The sequence below is a fragment of the Haliaeetus leucocephalus genome, unplaced genomic scaffold (genome assembly GCF_000737465.1).
Source record: "Haliaeetus leucocephalus isolate CR32 unplaced genomic scaffold, Haliaeetus_leucocephalus-4.0 Scaffold148, whole genome shotgun sequence".
Lineage (NCBI taxonomy): Eukaryota > Metazoa > Chordata > Aves > Accipitriformes > Accipitridae > Haliaeetus > Haliaeetus leucocephalus.
In genome coordinates this window covers 443,199-461,153 of record NW_010972584.1, presented here as the reverse complement: position 1 = coordinate 461,153, position 17,955 = coordinate 443,199, and the positions used below count along the sequence as shown (strand labels likewise).

Below are 17,955 nucleotides of genomic sequence, written 5' to 3'. Positions count from 1 at the left end.
TCTGTACTCCTAGGAGTGTTGGACTGTTGCTAGAGCAGAGCTGTGAGTGTTTACTTGTGTGTGCACAGATACTTGGACTTACTGAGGTGTGTCTTGGAGTGTGGAGATCGGATGCAGCTATAACAGTTTCTCACACACCTCGATGTCAGGAGAAGACTGCCTTAGTTACAGAAATCTCACGCCTCAAAAAAAATGTACCTGCTGCTTCACGACATTTCACAGCAACCTGAGCCTCTTTGTAGAGCAGGCTGTATGTGTCGAGAGCAAGTCACTGCTGAATCAAAGATGCTAGAGAATATTCTCCAGGCTGTATCCCATGCTGTTTTAAGGAAAGTTGGAGAGTATTCTGCAAGAAGGAAGTGATGAGGTGAGTTTAGTAAGCTTGGGTGCAATAGGAAGTGCCCAACTGTGGGACAAAACTTTTGCTGTGTTATGCATCATGAGTCATACCTGTGTGCAGTGTTTAGGGGCGGCTCTGACAGTCACACCACATAGGGAGCATCTGAAGCAGAGTTATACAGAGCAGTCACAACTCTTTTCCTTCCGGAGACTTCTAAACTGTAATATGCAAGTGTTGGGTAAGAAGCCAAACACTTCCCCCTGCTTGTATGTACAGCTGGGGGTGGTGATTGCTGCTGCTTACTGAGCAAAGAAAACTGGCAACCCTTGGTCTGCAGCACAAACCAGAGCTGTGTTGTAGTCAGGTCTATTGGGTCTTGATGGTGCGGGTGCATTTAAACCTCTAAAGTGCATGAGAAAGGATAGTCGTGCCCCTCTTGGCATTCCGGGTACCTTGCAGGATGGAGTGCCTGGGTGCGTGCAGGTGTCTGTAACCAAGCACCAGTGGGAACTGCCTGGGGACCTCTCAGAGAGCTGTAAGCCACCTGAAGGAGCAGCTTCTTGACAGGCTCACTGGCTGCATTGATGCTATCACCACTACTCTCAGGAAACCCTCTCCGTAGAGCTGGTGCCTCTTCTGGTGGGCACAGTGCAAAACATGCAGCAGAGCTGGTGTGAATCCAGCAGTTGGTGTTCCAGCTGATTCTCAATGCCCACAGTGTGTAAGCATGGGATGGGTTTACATCTTTGTCGGCGACCACAACTGACCCATGGTTGTCTTTTGCTGAGCGGACTTGGGCCTGCTCTTTTGCCCAGCTGCGCTTGGGCATATGTGGCTGATGGCGCTGTGCAGGGCTGTGCTGGGTTGTTACCCATGGGCTGGTGGCAATGCTTTTCTCGTTGAAGCAATGTGGATTAACTGCCCAGGTCTTCCTAGAGTGCGCTAACAGCTTAAGCATGATCAGGCAGTAATCAACATGCAAATATGGCTGATGAATTTTTGTGTTGTGTAAAAAGCTACTTGTATAGCCATGTCAGAGTGGCATGTTGAGCTCCTGTTACAAAACCATAATTGCATTTCTGTTGTAGATGTAGGCTTGGCAAAACTGGGGCAGGAATTATTCCATTGATCACCTGATGGGACCTGTTCAACGAGGCCGTTCCCACACTCCCTCCAACTCAAAGACTAAACCTGTTCTTGTACAAAATGGGTTTTTGTGTGTGTAGTTATTGTTTCTCAACGTGTTTCTGTCCCAGCGTGGGTCCCAGTTACACAGCTTTGAGCTCACCATGCTGGACTGCAGCCACGTGGCTGCAGTGGGGATCCTTGCTTTTCATATGCGGTAAGATTTAGGCTGTCTCCACAATCAGGAGTTTAATACAAAACAGCAACAAAATAATTCCTGCTAGTAACTGCCAGCTCATGTCACAGGTGTGGTGGGAGCTGTTGCATGGTTAAACTTGTGATTTTATCATTGTGTTAGTTAAGCTTTGTGAAAAGCAGCTTTATTCATTGTAGTGGCAAGGGCAGGACCAGCCTCGGGAAGCCGGCTGTCCTCTGAATCCCACTGCAGCTGAATCAGTGTGATGTTTGGTACTGTCACTAGCGTGGAAGAGATCTCAGTGTCTAGATGCGTATGCGTCAGGAATGTGGGCTGAGGCACAGATTGTGTTCCTCACCTCAGAACTTGTATTGGCAGGACAAACACCAGCCTGAGCAGACATGGCTGTCACGGATGAGGGCCTGTACTCAGTGCAGGACCAAATTTATCACCAGATTTTGGGCTTTAGGCTCCTGGTCAGATGAGAATTATATTGTAAAAAAAACCTGTCTGATCCAGCTGTGTGTAGGTTTCACCAGGGCTTGCATTACATATGATTAAGAAAGAAAAGGTAAAATGCAGAGGTGGAATGAGTCTACGTAGGGATAGCACAACAAATACAAAACCATATAGAGGAGACACTTAATGGCCTCAACTTTGGACTGCTGAGCCTTTGGATTTTGTTAGCGTCACCCTCGTCCTGAAGGCACCCTTTCCCAGCACAGTGCGGGTGGCAGAGTCGCTGCCAAAGGAGGTGACGTGGGTAATTGCTGGGGTGTGGGGAGAGAAGTGCTTCCTCTTCCAAACAAGCTTGACTTTGTGCTGTCTGGTGCCTTGTCAAGGTCCCCTGGGCCCAGGGTGAGATGGCAGCAGTGTAACCATGGCAGTGTTTGGTCTCCCGGATAGTCAGTCACTGCTTTAATGACTCATCCCGGAGCATGTGATCACGTGTGCAGCCTCCCCGCTTCCCTTTGCCCTATTTCATCCAATCTTTTGATCTAGTTATATAACCAGGAGGCGAGAGGGGTGGGGGGAAGGAAACAGTGCTGAAGAACTGCAGGTGATGTGACTAAAATGTGTCTGTAGCTCAAATAGCAGAGCTGTTGTCTGGGAAGCCTGGGAAACTGGGTTTATTCCCAGCACAGTTCTCTGTCTGCAAGTGAATGTGATGCATGATATCTGTGCTTGTAAGTTTAAGGAGGCGTGGTGGGAGGATGGGGCACCAGGACCTTGGCTGTGGTAGGATGACTGCCATGATTGTAGCAGCGAAACCCTTTGCTTGTATCTTCACATGCAACATAACTCTTTCTTGCATTCATCATGAGATCCATTTCATCCCATAAGTTGTGGATACCTGTTTTTCCAGTATGTGTAGGACTGGCTGGCACTGATGTTCACTGAAACTTTTGGGCTGCTGCTGGTATTGGTCCATGGTGGGGTGAGCCCTGAAGTCCTAAATGGATTCTGACAGAGACTTTGAGCAAATGCTGGGACAGGTCTGATGGGATGTCTGGAGAGGAAGCTTGCAAAGTTGGTGCTTTTGACCACAGTGTGAATCTAGTTCTTGTCATCTTGATTTTAAGAGGTGATGCTGGTGGTAAGGTTAATTTAATAGGCATATTAACGTGGCAGCTGTAGAGGTGCTGTACATGCAACGTGCTGTACTGAAGCATCCTTCATTTAAACTCCCAGCTTTTTGAGAAGGGATGCTCTTTGTCTTCAGGTCCCATGGAGTCACAATGTGATGCTGGTTGGTTCTGTATTACTTCATCTGCCACATTCTTCTGCACTGATGTCTTCTTTCCTTCTTTTCTTCAAAGTTCTGTCCAAGTGTCACTTCAGTCATTAGCTCAGATACACAGTATAAGCAAGAAAGCTGATTATGAGATGAGGTTCAGGGTATCTCTTTGACTGACACAAGGGAACAAGATGCTTCAAAGAAGCTATTACAAGGCTTGTCAGAAACAGTTTACTTCTAGGGAAGCTTTTGAACAGAAACATTTCCTTTCTGTGCTCTGCAACCATTAGCTTGGTCACTGGCAGCCTGCTGAAGAGCAAAATGTCACATAGAACAAGGTGTCATTTCACATAGTGCTTTAAGACTGAAATCAGCCACTAATGGAAGTCTGAAAATAGGAGAATGAAGAGAAAAAGGAATGCGTGTGATTTATAATATAGAAAGAATATTGCCATGTACCATTTAAATCGTGAGAGTGGAGCCTGGTATAAAACCACTGAGCTGCCTGCTAAGCCATGGCCTAGTGCTTGAACCAGATAACCTCTTGCATGGTATGTTCTGTTAACTTGGAAGGTGGTTACAGAGGTGTCATATAAATGGAAATTTCTGCCCCACTTGAATGATGTGAAACAAAGAAAAAGAGATTTGAGTTCCTTGTTTTAATCAGAGCTCATCGGGCCCCTGTAGGAAAACAGGTCCTTAGGGGCAGCAAGTGCTCTACATGGACTGAAATAATTTTGCCTTGTTTTCTTGTCAGGATACTTTTGGGCTGTGTTGAGTGGTGTTAGTCTTGGCTTTCACTGGGAACAGAACCTTCACTGTAAAACTTTTTAATACTCTTTGAGTGGCTGTCAGAAAGGACCCCAGTTTTGACCCTCAGAGAAACGTGCTTGCAAACGCGTGAGAACAGGGATTGTTGGTTCCCATTCAGCTCAAATCCTGATGAATGCTCATGTAAAAGCCAGCTGCCAGCTTGGCAGAATTCTTCTCATGTCATTACCTCCTTGTCTTTTCAGACCAACCCCAGGAAGCTGTGTTCAGCGGTGACCATGTTGAACATGCAGAGGATGGAGAATGGCAGCGCTCTACTTCAACTACCTCATCTCAGAGTGAGCGGGCAGAGCGACTTTTGCAGAACCAGCACAAGAGCCTGGCCTCTGAGGACACCAAAAAGAAGAGGGCTCAGAAACCGTCTCACATGCGGAGGAACATAAGGTAAGCAGCAGCAGGACAGAAGAAGCTAGGGTCCTGTATAGCCTTTGGATAAATTGGGATCTCTGGACTTTGCTTTTGAGCTACATTTTGCCACTGCTGGCAAACCAGATGGCTTTTCTTTTCCAAAACCCTAGGATTTCACCAGTGGGAGTAGTATGATCTCAGACTGGAGTGCTGCATGTGGGTGCAGACTTGTTTGGTATTTCAGAAGAGTGAATATTTGGTTATGGAATATCTTGAAAAAATTACGTATTTGCTGCTGGCTTTTAACAAATGTAGTTGAAAAACAGTGCCACCATTAAGTAAACATCCAGTTTCAGATATCTGCTGATGAGGATCCTATTGCAAACAGCCTAAAATACAGTCCTTCCCTCTGCTATCCTGGGTACTTGTTGGCAGGAATGCTGATGCTGTGACTGGTGACTGAAATGTTGGAAATCAATTTCACCTGAATTTTATAAAGCAGTATTACTTGATTGTGTAAGTCAGCACATATATTCTGGGGCAAGTTATGAGGTGGTAATTCACTGTGAAATTTTGTTCAAGGGCATCTAAAATACTCAGAGGAGTCATAATGGAGCAGGAACTCCTGTGGCAGCAAGTGGCTCTTTTGCCCTGTGTGTAACATGCTGGTGGTCCTTGGTTCCTGTTTAAGCTTGTTCAGATTGATTTACTTAAAGCTGAAGGAATGAGCGTTGAGTAGGCCTTGGAAACTGAGACCTCATTAGGATGGAGGAGATGTCCCTGCAGTGTGGAGCTGGGTGGATTTAAAGGCTAGTTTGAGGGAGCTGGATTTTACCACTGCTTGTACTGCACCTCTCCTCTGGCAAAAGAGCATTCATTTCCAGGGCTGCACATGTGAAACTGAAGAGGGGGGAAAGCAACTTTTGGAAGTAATGAAAATTACCCATACAGGTAAGGTGCTTTGAGAGCATCCTTTGAAACAATTGCTAAAGCCATTAGAGGTTCTAGTTCCTGAAAATGCTATGTCAGAGGAGAATCAGGGTGATGACTTTCTGTGGGCGAATTGATGCCTTTTCTTCCCATACATCTTCTTTGCATGACTTCGTGCATTTCTGTTTATAAACTGCATAGTAATAAATAACATCCTTTCAGATAGAAGAACTAGTCTATGATAACCTAGTTTAAGTATATACTTACCCGCTCACATTTTTCCTCCTTTCATTATTTAGCTTCTGTCAAACCTTTGTCTTTTCCTTACTAATAGTAGTGTTACCTGTAGCTGGGAAACACAGTCTTGAAATAGCTGTAGAATTTGTCTATAGCTTTTGGCGATGATGTTCCTAGTCAGTGTAGCTGACAGACTTCCTGGAGCTTGTCAGTCATCTTTTGAGCCAGGTGTACAGCCATTCACGTTTTTGGAAGAAATTGTTTGAGTGTAACCAAATCATGTTTCTCTGCTCCTGTGTTCAGAAAGCTGTTGCGTGAGGACCAACTGGAAGCCGTGACAAAAGCAGCCCAGCAGGAAGAGTTGGAGAGAAGGAAACGGCTAGAACAGCAGAGGAAGGATTACCCAGCCACTATACCAACTGTACCCCTAGAGTTTCTTCCTGGTAAGCAGCGGGAGATGCCACCTGAAGCAAGATTTTTAAGGATAGAAGCTGAATGAGGAAGAAGTGCTATGCTTGTCTGTGATAGGACAAGGGGTAATGGTTTTAAACTAAAAGAGGGTAGATTCAGACTGGACATAAGGAAGAAATTTTTTCCGATGAGGGTGGTGAAACAATGGAACAGGTTGCCTGGACAGGTTGTAGATGCCCCATCCCTGAAAACATTCAAGGTCAGGTTGGATGGGGCTTTCAGCAACCTGATGTAGTTGAAGATGTCACTGCACATGGCAGGGGGGTTGGACCGGATAACCTTTAAAGGTCCCTTCGAACCCAAACTATTCTATGATTCTATGCTGCACTTGGACTTTCAAGTGTAAACTCTTGAAACAGCTGTTCCAAACCACTTGTTGGTTCAGTGTAGTCAGTTCCACTTCTGAGCTAGTTCTGAATCAAGATGCTGTGGCTGCATGGTGAAAGGTGGCAAGTAACTTTTGTGGAAGATATTTTGACAAGTCAATTGTGTGTAAGCGGGATGCTGGAACAGGTCTCTCTTGTCTTTCCAACTGGTATGGAAGCTTAAACCAACAGACTTGACAGAAATACCATGTCCTTTGTCCAGATCATATATGTACTGTGAATGATCTGGTAATGCATGGGTCTGGTAAGAAGGATAGTGGAACAACAGACTGGGTGCGCATATGGTTGTGATGTAACCTTGTCCTGTCTTGCATGTTTCAGCAAGCAGTGAAATAGCAGGCAGTATAAATGGTTAAGCATCACCCTTGTCTTCCAGTGAATATGTCATCTTGCATTCTAACCTTAGTTTATGGCACAGCCTCTCAGACTGGTGTAAAGGGCAGAGAAGTGCAGTTGGAAGTTGTGTTGGGGCAAGGAGTTCTTGAGTTGACTTTGCCTCTTGAGAAAATATATATTCTCCCTTAAGTGCAAGTGTTCAAAACATTTTTGCATATAGGGAAAGGAATAAGAACTATTTAAAACACTTGTTGCAGAGTAGGTTGCAGCCCCAGAAGAACATCATTGCTTGCTGAGTCATTGCAGTGGTGCTTATTTGGCCCTGTTAGCTATCCTCTCTCCCCACCATGGCAGTACTTAAACATACAAACAAATGGTCTTGATCAGCAAAAGTTGTTTATGGTATGTGGGATGTAATTATTACAGTGTCCCTACTAACAAAGGGCAGTTATCATCCCTTCAGCAGTTGGTACTTTCTCTGCTGGTTGAAAACCAGCTTTTACTTCCGAGACCCCCCCTCCAAAAAAAAAGAATAAATTAAAAAAGGGACTTCAGCATGTTGCATGGTCAGTGTGCCCCAGCCAGGGCATGCAATAGAGAGGGTGCAATGGGCTATTGTTTCGGCATATTGAGAAAGGAGGAGATTGTGACCCAGGAAGCTGAGTCATAGCAGTATTGTAGACAGTGAGAGTCTATTATGGAAAATTCCAGAGCTAAGTTACTGGAGCAAAAGTGGAAGGAAATACTGTCTGGTTTCCGAACAGTCTTGTCTCCTTCTCCATTATTATGAATTACTTATTGTTTGTAATTTATGTTTGTAGAGGACATCGTTTTCAGAACAGCAGAGGCTACTCAGCTCCCCCCTCAGGTCCTGGCTGAGGAAGTGATTTGCCTAGATAGTACCAGCAGTGGCAGTGAAGATGATGCTAAAGGAAAAAATAGCATTAAAGATGGTAAGTGACCAATTGCTTCAGCCTGGTCTTCTCACAATATGCAGTTTATTTAGCCACAAGTCTCCTGTTTTCATCTAGTCAGATGCTCCAGTAGTGAATCACTTCAGATTTTTGTAAGCCTATTGGTTTCCAAATATATGGCCACTTCTGGCCTTTGACTCCTAAACTGACATTTAAAAAATGGCCTATCAGGCACTCTTGAGAACTTGTATTTATTTCTGGTTTATAAATGCACTTAATTTTGCTTGGTGCTCTGCTGAAGAATGCTTACATGAGATGTGTGTCATCTGCTGTGTATAAAATGAGCATCTAAGTATTCTGATCTGCAATTTAAAGTGGGTTTTGTGTCCCTTGTCCCAAACGGATCTAACCTGACTTCTTTATACCACTCCAGTAGAGTACTTCAGCCTGATTTTTTTGGTGGTCCTTTGACATTGTATCAACAGTTAAAATACATATCTGGGTTTGGGAATTAAGAGGACATAGGGAGGAGAACATAAAACACTTACAGAAACTGTCTCATGTTCTGTTTGGAAGCCCAAATTAGTGTTCTCTGAAACATGGGGAAACTCAGGGAAACTCATGCTTTTATAAGCTGCTCTGAGGGGCCTGATGTGTGCCTGGATTGTGCCTGCTTGTTCAGAATAAGTCATTAGGCCAGTGTGGAATTGCAAAAGGTGGTAGCCTTGTTTTCCTGATTTTTTTTTTTTTTTTTTTTTTTTTTAATGCATAAAAAACCTTGATGTCAAGTTAACTTTTGCCCTTATTCTCTCCTGTTTTGATTACTTTACAGAAGTGATTGAGCTGAGTTCAGGAGAGGATGATGCCCTCCAAATTGTGGACAGCAGTGATTCTGGCAATGAAGGGGAGGAGGATGGCAGTGAAGAGAGCAGTGGCTCTCATGTGAATGATGCCTTAAATAAGTCAGATGCTCTGGGGCAAGTCATTGTCAACATCAATCATCCACCAAACGAGGAGGACATTTTCCTGGCTCCCCAGCTTGCACATGCAGTAAAACCTCATCAGGTAGGCTTTGTTATCCTTGAAAATGCAATGAATTCAGGCAAGCCTGCCTTGTAATCTCAGCAGAACTTCTTTGGTGAGCTCTGTGACCAGCCTGGTTGTGGTGGTGGCGGCTGTTGTGGACAGTCAAATGGTAAGGACAAATTAAAGGAAGGCCAGGGCTATCTATTATTTCAGCTATTGTTATCATCAGACCTTTGTATATTTAAATGAACATTTTAAAAATAAAATTATATTTATAAACAAACTAATTGACCCCAATTCAAATTCTCTGGCTACAAATGAATTTTGATTTATTGTTACATTCTCAGGAAGTTTCATGAGTATCTAAAAACACTGACTTTCTGAGCCTTCCCTAGATTAGAGTACTGTAGTGAACTTGAAACATCCCCTTTATATTTTCATGGTTTATGCAATCTTACTGTGCTTGCCACTCTGTAAATATATACTGATCTTGGTTTTTTCCCCACCATTCTAATACCTTACCTACTTTTCTGTCTAGATTGGTGGGATCCGATTCCTATATGACAACTTGGTCGAGTCCTTGGAAAGATTTAAAACCAGCAGTGGGTTTGGGTGTATTTTAGCACATAGCATGGGCCTGGGCAAGACCATACAGGTCATCTCTTTCTTGGATGTACTTTTTCGGCACACGGAAGCAAAGACTGTTCTTGCCATTGTACCTGTAAGTAGCCACATGAAGGGCTGGCTGAGGGACTTCCTTACACTGCTTCTTTCTTTGTGTAGAGAATATTGATTAGTGTCCTGTCTCACATCAAGCTCTATCATACCCTTGCTGCTCTTCTCCCTCTTTCGTTCCCTGTGTCCCTGAGTTTGCCTGCTGTGGTCTGCTCCTTCTGTCTGGGCACAGCTGGATGTCATTTCCTATTCTCATTTTTGCCTTAAAATCCTGAGTGACTCAACTAGGTTCTTAATCCTTCCATGGCTAACTTTTTCAGGTGAATACGCTCCAAAACTGGCTAGCAGAATTCAACATGTGGCTCCCAGCACCTGAAAACCTTCCTGCTGATTATAACTCCAAAGAGGTCCAGCCCCGCACCTTCAAAGTCCACATCCTGAATGACGAACACAAGTAGGTGTCAGTAAAAGCCTTTTGAGCTCTTGGACTGCATCTTAAGGAACTGTTTTCAGAATTGCTGTTGCAGACTGTTTAGTATGGGCTAATTCTATGCCCTCGACTCCCAGATCTTTCCCACTCTGCATTTGTTGCAGATGCTGTCTTAAGGGGAGGATTTGGGTACCTGTGAGAGATTTACTGTCTCTTTCATTAAATATTTATATCTTGTACTTCTTTCTTACACTGCTAACAGGCCTTTCTGTTCTTCCATAGCTACTTCTGCAGAGAGGAGCAGAAGTGCTATGGCTTGTTTCTGGTGGTACACTGCTAGTCCTGTCAGAGTCCTGGGATTCCTGAGGCATATGCCCCCTATACCACGTGTCTCTCATATTTTAAATGTGGCTTGTTTTTTTTTCCTGAGATTTTTCACACACTTAGGGATTCCTCTACCTGACACTGTGACTTTTTGTGAATTGTGTTGTCCTTGAGGGATTCTGGCAAGTTATACAAAACCTCCTTCTCCAGAAAGGAGAGATCAGTGATTGCAGTTACAGCGTGGCGTAGAGTGTATTCTTGGCTTGTGGATCTCTGCTTCTTTCTGGGTCATTTTTCTTGCATGGATCAGGACAGCGTAGTGATCCTAGGGAACTCTCAGTTCACCACCTGTGTTCGTACACCTATCTGTGGAGATCTTCACCTTCTGGGTGGAACATACTTTGAATCTGCTCCAGCCATGTGTTTACTATTGGATGGGATCTAGTGTGCTCTGGGAGGATTGAGTGAGGACAACGTCTTGATCTGAACCAATACTGAGCAGGCTAGCAGGGAAGGAATAATTGAGGGACATTAGCATTGGAAGAGACAACAATAAGGGATAAATGACTAGATGATTACAACCACGTATGTTAGCAGCTCATTCTGAAAATGGTTTTTGCAGAGGCAGTATCCTCAACAACTCTTTAAAAAGGATGCTCTCAAGTTTGATATGCTTTTGTACATTACAAACTTCTACAGCTCAGTTCCTGTAAGGATTTGTCATTCTCAAGCCTGCTACCCATGACACTTAAAAGGCTTTTTTCTTTTCCTCTGTACCAGATTGTCTCCTAAAGCAATTTCATTATATTCTTCTCTCTGGTTTGATGCAAGAAAGTGCTTTAATTAATTGAATGGGTCTTTTTTCTCAGCAGACTCCAATCCAGTGGTTCAAACAGAAACTGGAGAGAAAGCTTACAGTTTATTTGGTTGGTTGGTTTGTTTGTTTGTCTGTTTGTTTTGCAGGACAACAGCTGCACGTGCAAAGGTGGTGAATGACTGGGTCATAGAAGGTGGTGTGCTGCTTATGGGATATGAAATGTACCGTCTCCTCTCACTGAAGAAGTCCTTTGCCACTGGCAGGAAGAAGAAAACAAAGAAACAAACTGGCCCTGTCATTATTGACTTGGATGAGGAAGACCGGCAGCAAGAGCTTCTGAAAGGTGGGAGGCCAGTCCTAGAGAGAGAGAGCGTGATCCTGTTGTCTAGCTGGCTATCAACTCTGGCAGCACAGGGAAACAACCTATAACTTGCTTTTAGCATCCCTGACATGATCAAACTTTGCCGGGCAGGATTGTGTCTTTGGAGACAGAAGGTTGTTGAGCTTTGGTTGAGTCTTTCATTTCTTGCAATAGCTGCAAGTAAGCATAGAAGTCAGTACACTGAACTTGGGGATTTGTCTGTGTGAGATTTGCCAGTCTGATCTGATGCAAGACACCCAACTTGATGCAATGCAGGTCATTGAGCAGAAATCAAGGGACAGTCATGTCCGGTCATTACCACATTATGCTAAATCAGAGCTAGTGTCTAGTCACCTTTTATTTCCTGAATCAGCCTTGCTCTCTGCCACCCATGAATACTGCTTTTTGTCTTTCAGAACTACCCCTCTTTTTGTGAAGTTGGTGACCATATAAAACCAGAACTTTGTCTTATTCATCTCTAACTAACACTTAATGTTCCTTGTCCTCAGGGATTGAGAAAGCTTTGTCTCGCCCTGGCCCAGATGTGGTTATTTGTGATGAGGGACACCGGATAAAGAACTGCCATGCCAGCACTTCGCAGGCCCTGAAGAACATCCGCTCCCGCCGGCGGGTGGTGCTGACTGGCTACCCCCTCCAGAACAACCTCATTGAGTATTGGTGCATGGTAGACTTTGTCCGACCTGACTTTCTAGGCTCACGGCAGGAATTCAGCAACATGTTTGAGCGCCCTATCCTGAATGGGCAGTGTATTGACAGCACCCCTCAAGATGTCCGTCTCATGAGGTATCGCAGTCATGTCCTGCATAGCCTGTTGGAAGGCTTTGTGCAGCGGTGAGTCCACAAGGAGTTCTTAACGGTGTAGTCTATGCAAACAGCTCCTTCATCCCAAATTAACCTGCTTGTTTGCTGAGTTTATGCAGTAGAACTAATCTTGCTGCCTTACAGAATCATAGAATCATTTAGAACTAATCTTGCTGCCTTACAGAATCATAGAATCATTTACATTGGAAAAGACCCTTAAGATCATCGAGTCCAACTGTTAACCTAACACTACCAAGTCCACCGCTAAACCATGTCCCTCAGTGCAACATCTACACATCTTTTAAATACCTCCAGGGATGGTGACTCAACCACTTCCCTGGATAGTCTGTTCCAATGTTTGACAACCTTTTTGGTGAAGAAATTTTTCCTAATATCCAATCTAAACCTCCCCTGGCGCAACTAGAGGCTGTTTCCTCTTGTCCTGGGAAAAGAGAACACCACCTGCCTCGCTACAATCTCCTTTCAGGTAGTTGTGAAGAGCAATAAGGTCTCCCCTCAGCCTTTTTCTCCAGACTGAACAGCCTCAGTTCCTTCAGCCGCTCCTCATAGGACCTGTGCTCTAGAACTTTCACCAGCTTCGTTGCTCTTCTTTGGATGTGCTCCAGTACCTCAATGTCTGTCTTGTAGTGAGGGGCCCAAAACCAAACACAGTATTTGAGGTACAGCCTCAGCAGTGCCAAGTACAGGGGGACAATCACTTCCCTAGTCCTGCTGGCCATGCTTTCTGATACAAGCCAGGATGCTATTGGCCTTCTTGGCCACCTGGGCACACTGCTGGCTCATATTCAGCCGTCTGTCAACCAGCACCCCCAGGTCCTTTTCCACCAGGCAGCTTTCCAGCCACTCTCCCCCAAGCCTGTAGCACTGCATGGGGTTGTTGTGACCAAAGTGCAGGACCCAGCACTAAGCCTTGTTGAATCTCATAGAGTTGGCCTTGGCCCATCGATCCAGCTTCTTAGGCTTGAGTTTTAAACAGGTACCTTATCTGTCTTTGTGGGAGGATTTTAGGCTTACATAGAAGACTACCAAGGAGATTCTTAGGTTAGCAGCTCCATATTTCTCTCAGAATCTCTGTCTTGCTCAATCTGTCAACTGCAAAATGGTCCTTATGGCTCTGTTTTGCCTTGGGGGTAGAAGTAAAGTTGGTTTGCTTTGGTACCACAGACTGATAATGGAGAAAACCTCTAACTTCACCAGAGTGACCTCAGGTTTATCTTGATGTCTTAATAATTAATTTGGATGTGCACTTTTTGACATCCTCTACCTAAGGATCTGAAAGTGTTTCATGAACCCTCAGTTATGGAAAGTGACAGTGTCTCCACCACTCTGGAAACAAATCAGCTTTGTTTCTCAGATGAGGGTTCTAAGATGCTGGACCAGTGTTTAGGATGGAGTGTATTAGTCATTGCAGAGCTAAAAAGAGACCTTAGGTCTGTCTTCTATTTTTCAACTGCCGTGGAAAACAGGACTTTCATCACCCTCTTAACCCTGTGACCTGTGCTAGAAGATTGTAACATTTGAGATCTCTGTAACTGTGCTTACCATTGGTATTTGGCTGCAGGGAGACTATCTCGGAAGTGTCATGCATTAGAGAAGCATGCAACTAGAGGTCTTTCTCCCTGCAGCCAGGCGGGCAAGAAGTCAAAATCTTACCCTACAGGCAGCCACAGAGAGGTCAGATTTGGAAATTCCCTTCTCTCTATTTATCTCTCTCTATTTCATCCACAGGCGAGGCCACAATGTGCTGAAGGTTCAGCTCCCATCTAAGGAAGAACATGTCATTTTGGTACGTCTATCAAAGATACAGCGGGCCCTTTATACGGAGTTCATGAACCGGTTCCGAGATGCAGGCAACAGTGGCTGGCTGGGACTGAACCCACTCAAAGCTTTCTGTGTCTGTTGTAAGGTAGGTTTTGGCAGGAGATAGAAAGACGTATTCTAGTAATGTAAGGGAAAGGTGGGAATATGAGTTGAAACAGGAGGTAAAAGTGTGGTTGGCCAGGCACATCTTCTCTCCCCAGAGTGCTCTGCAATGGCCCAGCAGAATTGTTATCCCCACTTCCAGAACTGGGGTGCAGGGATGTTAAATTTCTTTTTCAGATTTGTGCAAGAAACCTGCAGCCATCAGCTGAAGCAGTACTGGGCTGATACCTTAACCACTTACCTGCTGCTATGCAAACAAGCAACTTCCTTTGTGTTTGTGCTGTGTGGGGTGCACAGTGGCCTTCTGTTTTGTTCTCAAGGAAAGAATTGGGCAGTTTTAAAGTCAGGAGAGCCTTCGTTAAGATGGTTTATACTTTGTGTGATGGCAGTTACATCTTCTGTTTTCACTACCTTAATGCAGTCAGACTTGTTTTCTCTGCAGTGCCTTACAGTTCCATGTGGGAATGGTGAAGAGATGATCAAAATATTAGTTCTTCCTTTTGAGTAGCTGTAGGGGATTTCAGTCCACAATCATTGGCAAGCAGCAGGCCAGCACAGGCCTAACTGCTTTCTTTTCTTACCCCTTCAGATCTGGAATCATCCAGATGTGTTGTATGAAGCTCTGCAAAAGGAGAATCTGGCAAATGAGCAGGATTTGGATGTGGATGACCTTGGCACAGCAAGTACTAATTCCCGCTGCCAGCCTCAGGGAATTAAAGTCAAAACAGAGAGTAGTGCATTGGCATCACCAGTTGGAGAAGCTACCAATAGCAAGTTCCTCCAGAGCGTTGGCTTCAACCCTTTTCAGGAGAGAGCAAATCAGGTTGTTACTTATGAGTGGGTGAGTACCACTGCTGGAAAACTCTTCATTTGGTGAGTTATGATAAACATAGGCTAGATACTTACTCTGAAAGACTGTACCTCTTTTTGTTAGGGCAGTTTTCTGAACCAGAGCAACGAAAAGCCTCTTCTGTTTTAAGAGTTGGGGATTTCTCTTAAACTTTGCCTACCACAGAGCATCTTGATAAGCATGTCTGCATGGTGCTGGGTAGGGGTTTGGGGACTCTTGTGAGTCAGGAGTGCAGGCAGCACTCTTATACCACTGTTTTCATCTGACCAAAAAGGCTGTGGACTTTGTTATTCTAAAAAAGGTGTTAGGGTGAAGTTTAATCCAGATAAGATGGTGATACATCTAGTGGGCTGAAGGAGAGGTCTTGAGATAGAGAGTCATGAGAGGTTAAGAAGATGCTCATTCATCCATACTCCAAGAAGTTTGTCATTTGGAGCTTCTGGAATGGGAGATAGCAGCAGCAGTAGTTGGGACTAACATTGTCACCTCGACCTGGCTGGATGTATATAACCTCTCTGCAATGACTTATTTCTCTCACCTTGAGACAGGATTGTTGAACTAAACAGGGAATGAACAACTCCACCTGTAATAGTCTCCCGTTTCTCGGTAGGCCAAAGACATCTTGTGTAATTACCAGACGGGAGTCTTGGAGAACTCACCCAAGATGGTGTTACTGTTCCACCTAATTGAGGAAAGTGTGAAGCTTGGAGACAAGATCTTGGTCTTCAGGTAAGCAAAGTATCAACAGCTGATCCTACAGTCACTAAATGCTGGAGTAGCTGAACCCCTCCTGGTATTAGGAGGTTGTTACATGGGGTCAGTGGTGTGGCAGTTCCCCTTTTCTCCTTTGTTGTATTAGATCCTGGGTTTCCTCCATGGATTTTATACTTCTGCCACCATCAAGTTTACTAGTGAGAGGTGTGCTGCCACAAACAGGGTTTGACAACCGTCAGTGCTGTTATGGTTTGGGAAGAGTTCTGATACTCCACTTTTGCAGCTGTGGGGGCTTTCTCCTGAACAGAGATCTTGGTTTTGCAGCCAGAGCTTGTCCACGTTATCCGTCATTGAAGAGTTTTTGGCAAAGAGACCAATGCCGAGTCCTCCAGGCTCAGATGGAGGAGTTCACAACTGGGTCCGAAACATCAACTATTACAGTGAGTGCAGCCAATCCTCCTCAATTTGGTGTGACACTGTTTGATCTGCTGTGACGGACTAATTCCTGAAAGTCGCCCACCATCTTCTTGTAGTTGTCCCTGGGTGTGAAAATGCTATTTCTGAAGCATTCTTCTGATGAAATCTTCAGATTGTTCTTACTTTAGTTGCTTGGGAAGACAGTGTCAGTTTGATAGCATCTAACTGATGATTTCTAAATCTTCTTTTTGACATCTTACTCAGAAGATGTTAGACATCTTTGACATCTCACTTACACACTAGTGCTTTTTTGAGTTGTAAAAGATACTTTCTGCTTCCTGTTTGGCTATTTTCTAGATCTTGCTTCCCAAACCAGAATCACTGTGGAATGCTTTCACTAGCTCTGGGCTGTGAATTCCTCCTCCCCTCTTCCCCAGCTTTAAATCTTGTTCTGGCATGGGTTGTTGCTTTGTGTGGCTACTTTACAGGCCAGGACTGAGAGGAGTGGTGGATATGGTGTTCCAGATTTTTACAGAGCTGCCAAAAGCAAGCTGCTGCTCAGGAACAGAGACATGACACCCCCCTGCACTCCTTTAGACCAGTACCCTCTATGATCAGATCCAGCCTATGGGGTTTTGCCAAAGGCTTTCACAATTTTGCTTTCTCATGGTTCCTCAAGCTTCCAGCATGTGAGGCCTTTGTGCCTGCTGCTCTTGCTTGCTGTCTGTCTTGCCTAATATGGAGCCTTAGTGGGCTAGGTGTGTTGTAGCACTCCCAGTCTTGGCCTTGCCAAGCTTGAGTAATATTTTGTTTATCTTTCAGTTGAACAAATCCCAACCTGGCTGGCTGCATTGCACCTGCCTGGCTGGGCAAATTAGAGGTACAGAGTGGTCCCGTTGAGGTCCTGGAGTGCATGGCTTGAGGAAGAGCTAGAATTGGTTGGGATCCAGTGCCAAAGCTCAGTGTTTGGGAAGTGGTTTTGTTTTGATGGGATTCCCCCAAACATACTGAGCTTTTAAATATGTCCTTAATTTCCTTCTCAGGACTGGATGGCAGCACCTCTGCCTCGGAAAGGGAGCGACTGATTAACCAGTTCAATGACCCCAGCAACACCTCTGTTTGGCTCTTCCTTTTGTCCACACGGTAAGTTGGCTGGAGCAGAAAGGCACAGTGGAGGACTCGCACTGATGCTCTGTATGCATATGGGTTTTCAGTTCTTAACTTCCTTTGTAACATGCTCTCAAGACTTTATGGGATGATAGTGCCATCTGTTTCTGAATTCCCTAGGGGTGTAGGATTTTAGCCTTAGTCCTCTGCAACAACTTACAACAGTCTTGGAAGCCAAACATGGGTTTGAAGTTGCCTGTATGACTGGAGGGACTTCCCATAGACACCTCATGCATTCTTGGCCATGATGGCTGTCCATTTCTAGAAACTTTGAAAATTGGCCAAGGCAACAATTTGAAATTTGCCTTTAATTTCCAGTGCTGGGTGTTTGGGTGTCAACCTCATTGGAGCAAACAGAGTGGTGGTGTTTGACGCTTCTTGGAACCCGTGCCATGACGCCCAGGCTGTGTGCCGAGTGTACCGCTATGGGCAGAAGAAGCCTTGCCACATTTACAGACTGGTTTCTGATTACACCCTTGAGAAGAAGATCTATGACCGTCAGATCTCCAAGCAGGGCATGTCGGGTAAGTGTGGATGGACATGGCACTCCACTCTT

General features: G+C 44.8%; 1 protein-coding gene across 3 annotated transcripts in view; it reads left to right on the top strand.

Annotated features, from left to right (window-relative positions):
- The window catches only part of RAD54L2 (RAD54-like 2 (S. cerevisiae)), a 55,430-nt gene that overhangs the window by 29,895 nt on the left and 7,580 nt on the right, over window positions 1-17,955 (top strand). For all 3 annotated transcript variants that reach the window (XM_010561559.1, XM_010561558.1, XM_010561560.1), the window contains exons 3-16: window positions 4,416-4,614; window positions 6,049-6,188; window positions 7,760-7,891; window positions 8,685-8,917; window positions 9,417-9,599; window positions 9,874-10,007; window positions 11,271-11,467; window positions 11,995-12,337; window positions 14,057-14,234; window positions 14,841-15,092; window positions 15,712-15,830; window positions 16,140-16,255; window positions 17,276-17,375; window positions 17,718-17,923. In XM_010561559.1, coding sequence (XP_010559861.1) covers window positions 4,416-4,614; window positions 6,049-6,188; window positions 7,760-7,891; window positions 8,685-8,917; window positions 9,417-9,599; window positions 9,874-10,007; window positions 11,271-11,467; window positions 11,995-12,337; window positions 14,057-14,234; window positions 14,841-15,092; window positions 15,712-15,830; window positions 16,140-16,255; window positions 17,276-17,375; window positions 17,718-17,923 — 2,532 coding nt within the window. The remainder of the gene's footprint in view (window positions 1-4,415; window positions 4,615-6,048; window positions 6,189-7,759; window positions 7,892-8,684; window positions 8,918-9,416; window positions 9,600-9,873; window positions 10,008-11,270; window positions 11,468-11,994; window positions 12,338-14,056; window positions 14,235-14,840; window positions 15,093-15,711; window positions 15,831-16,139; window positions 16,256-17,275; window positions 17,376-17,717; window positions 17,924-17,955) is intronic.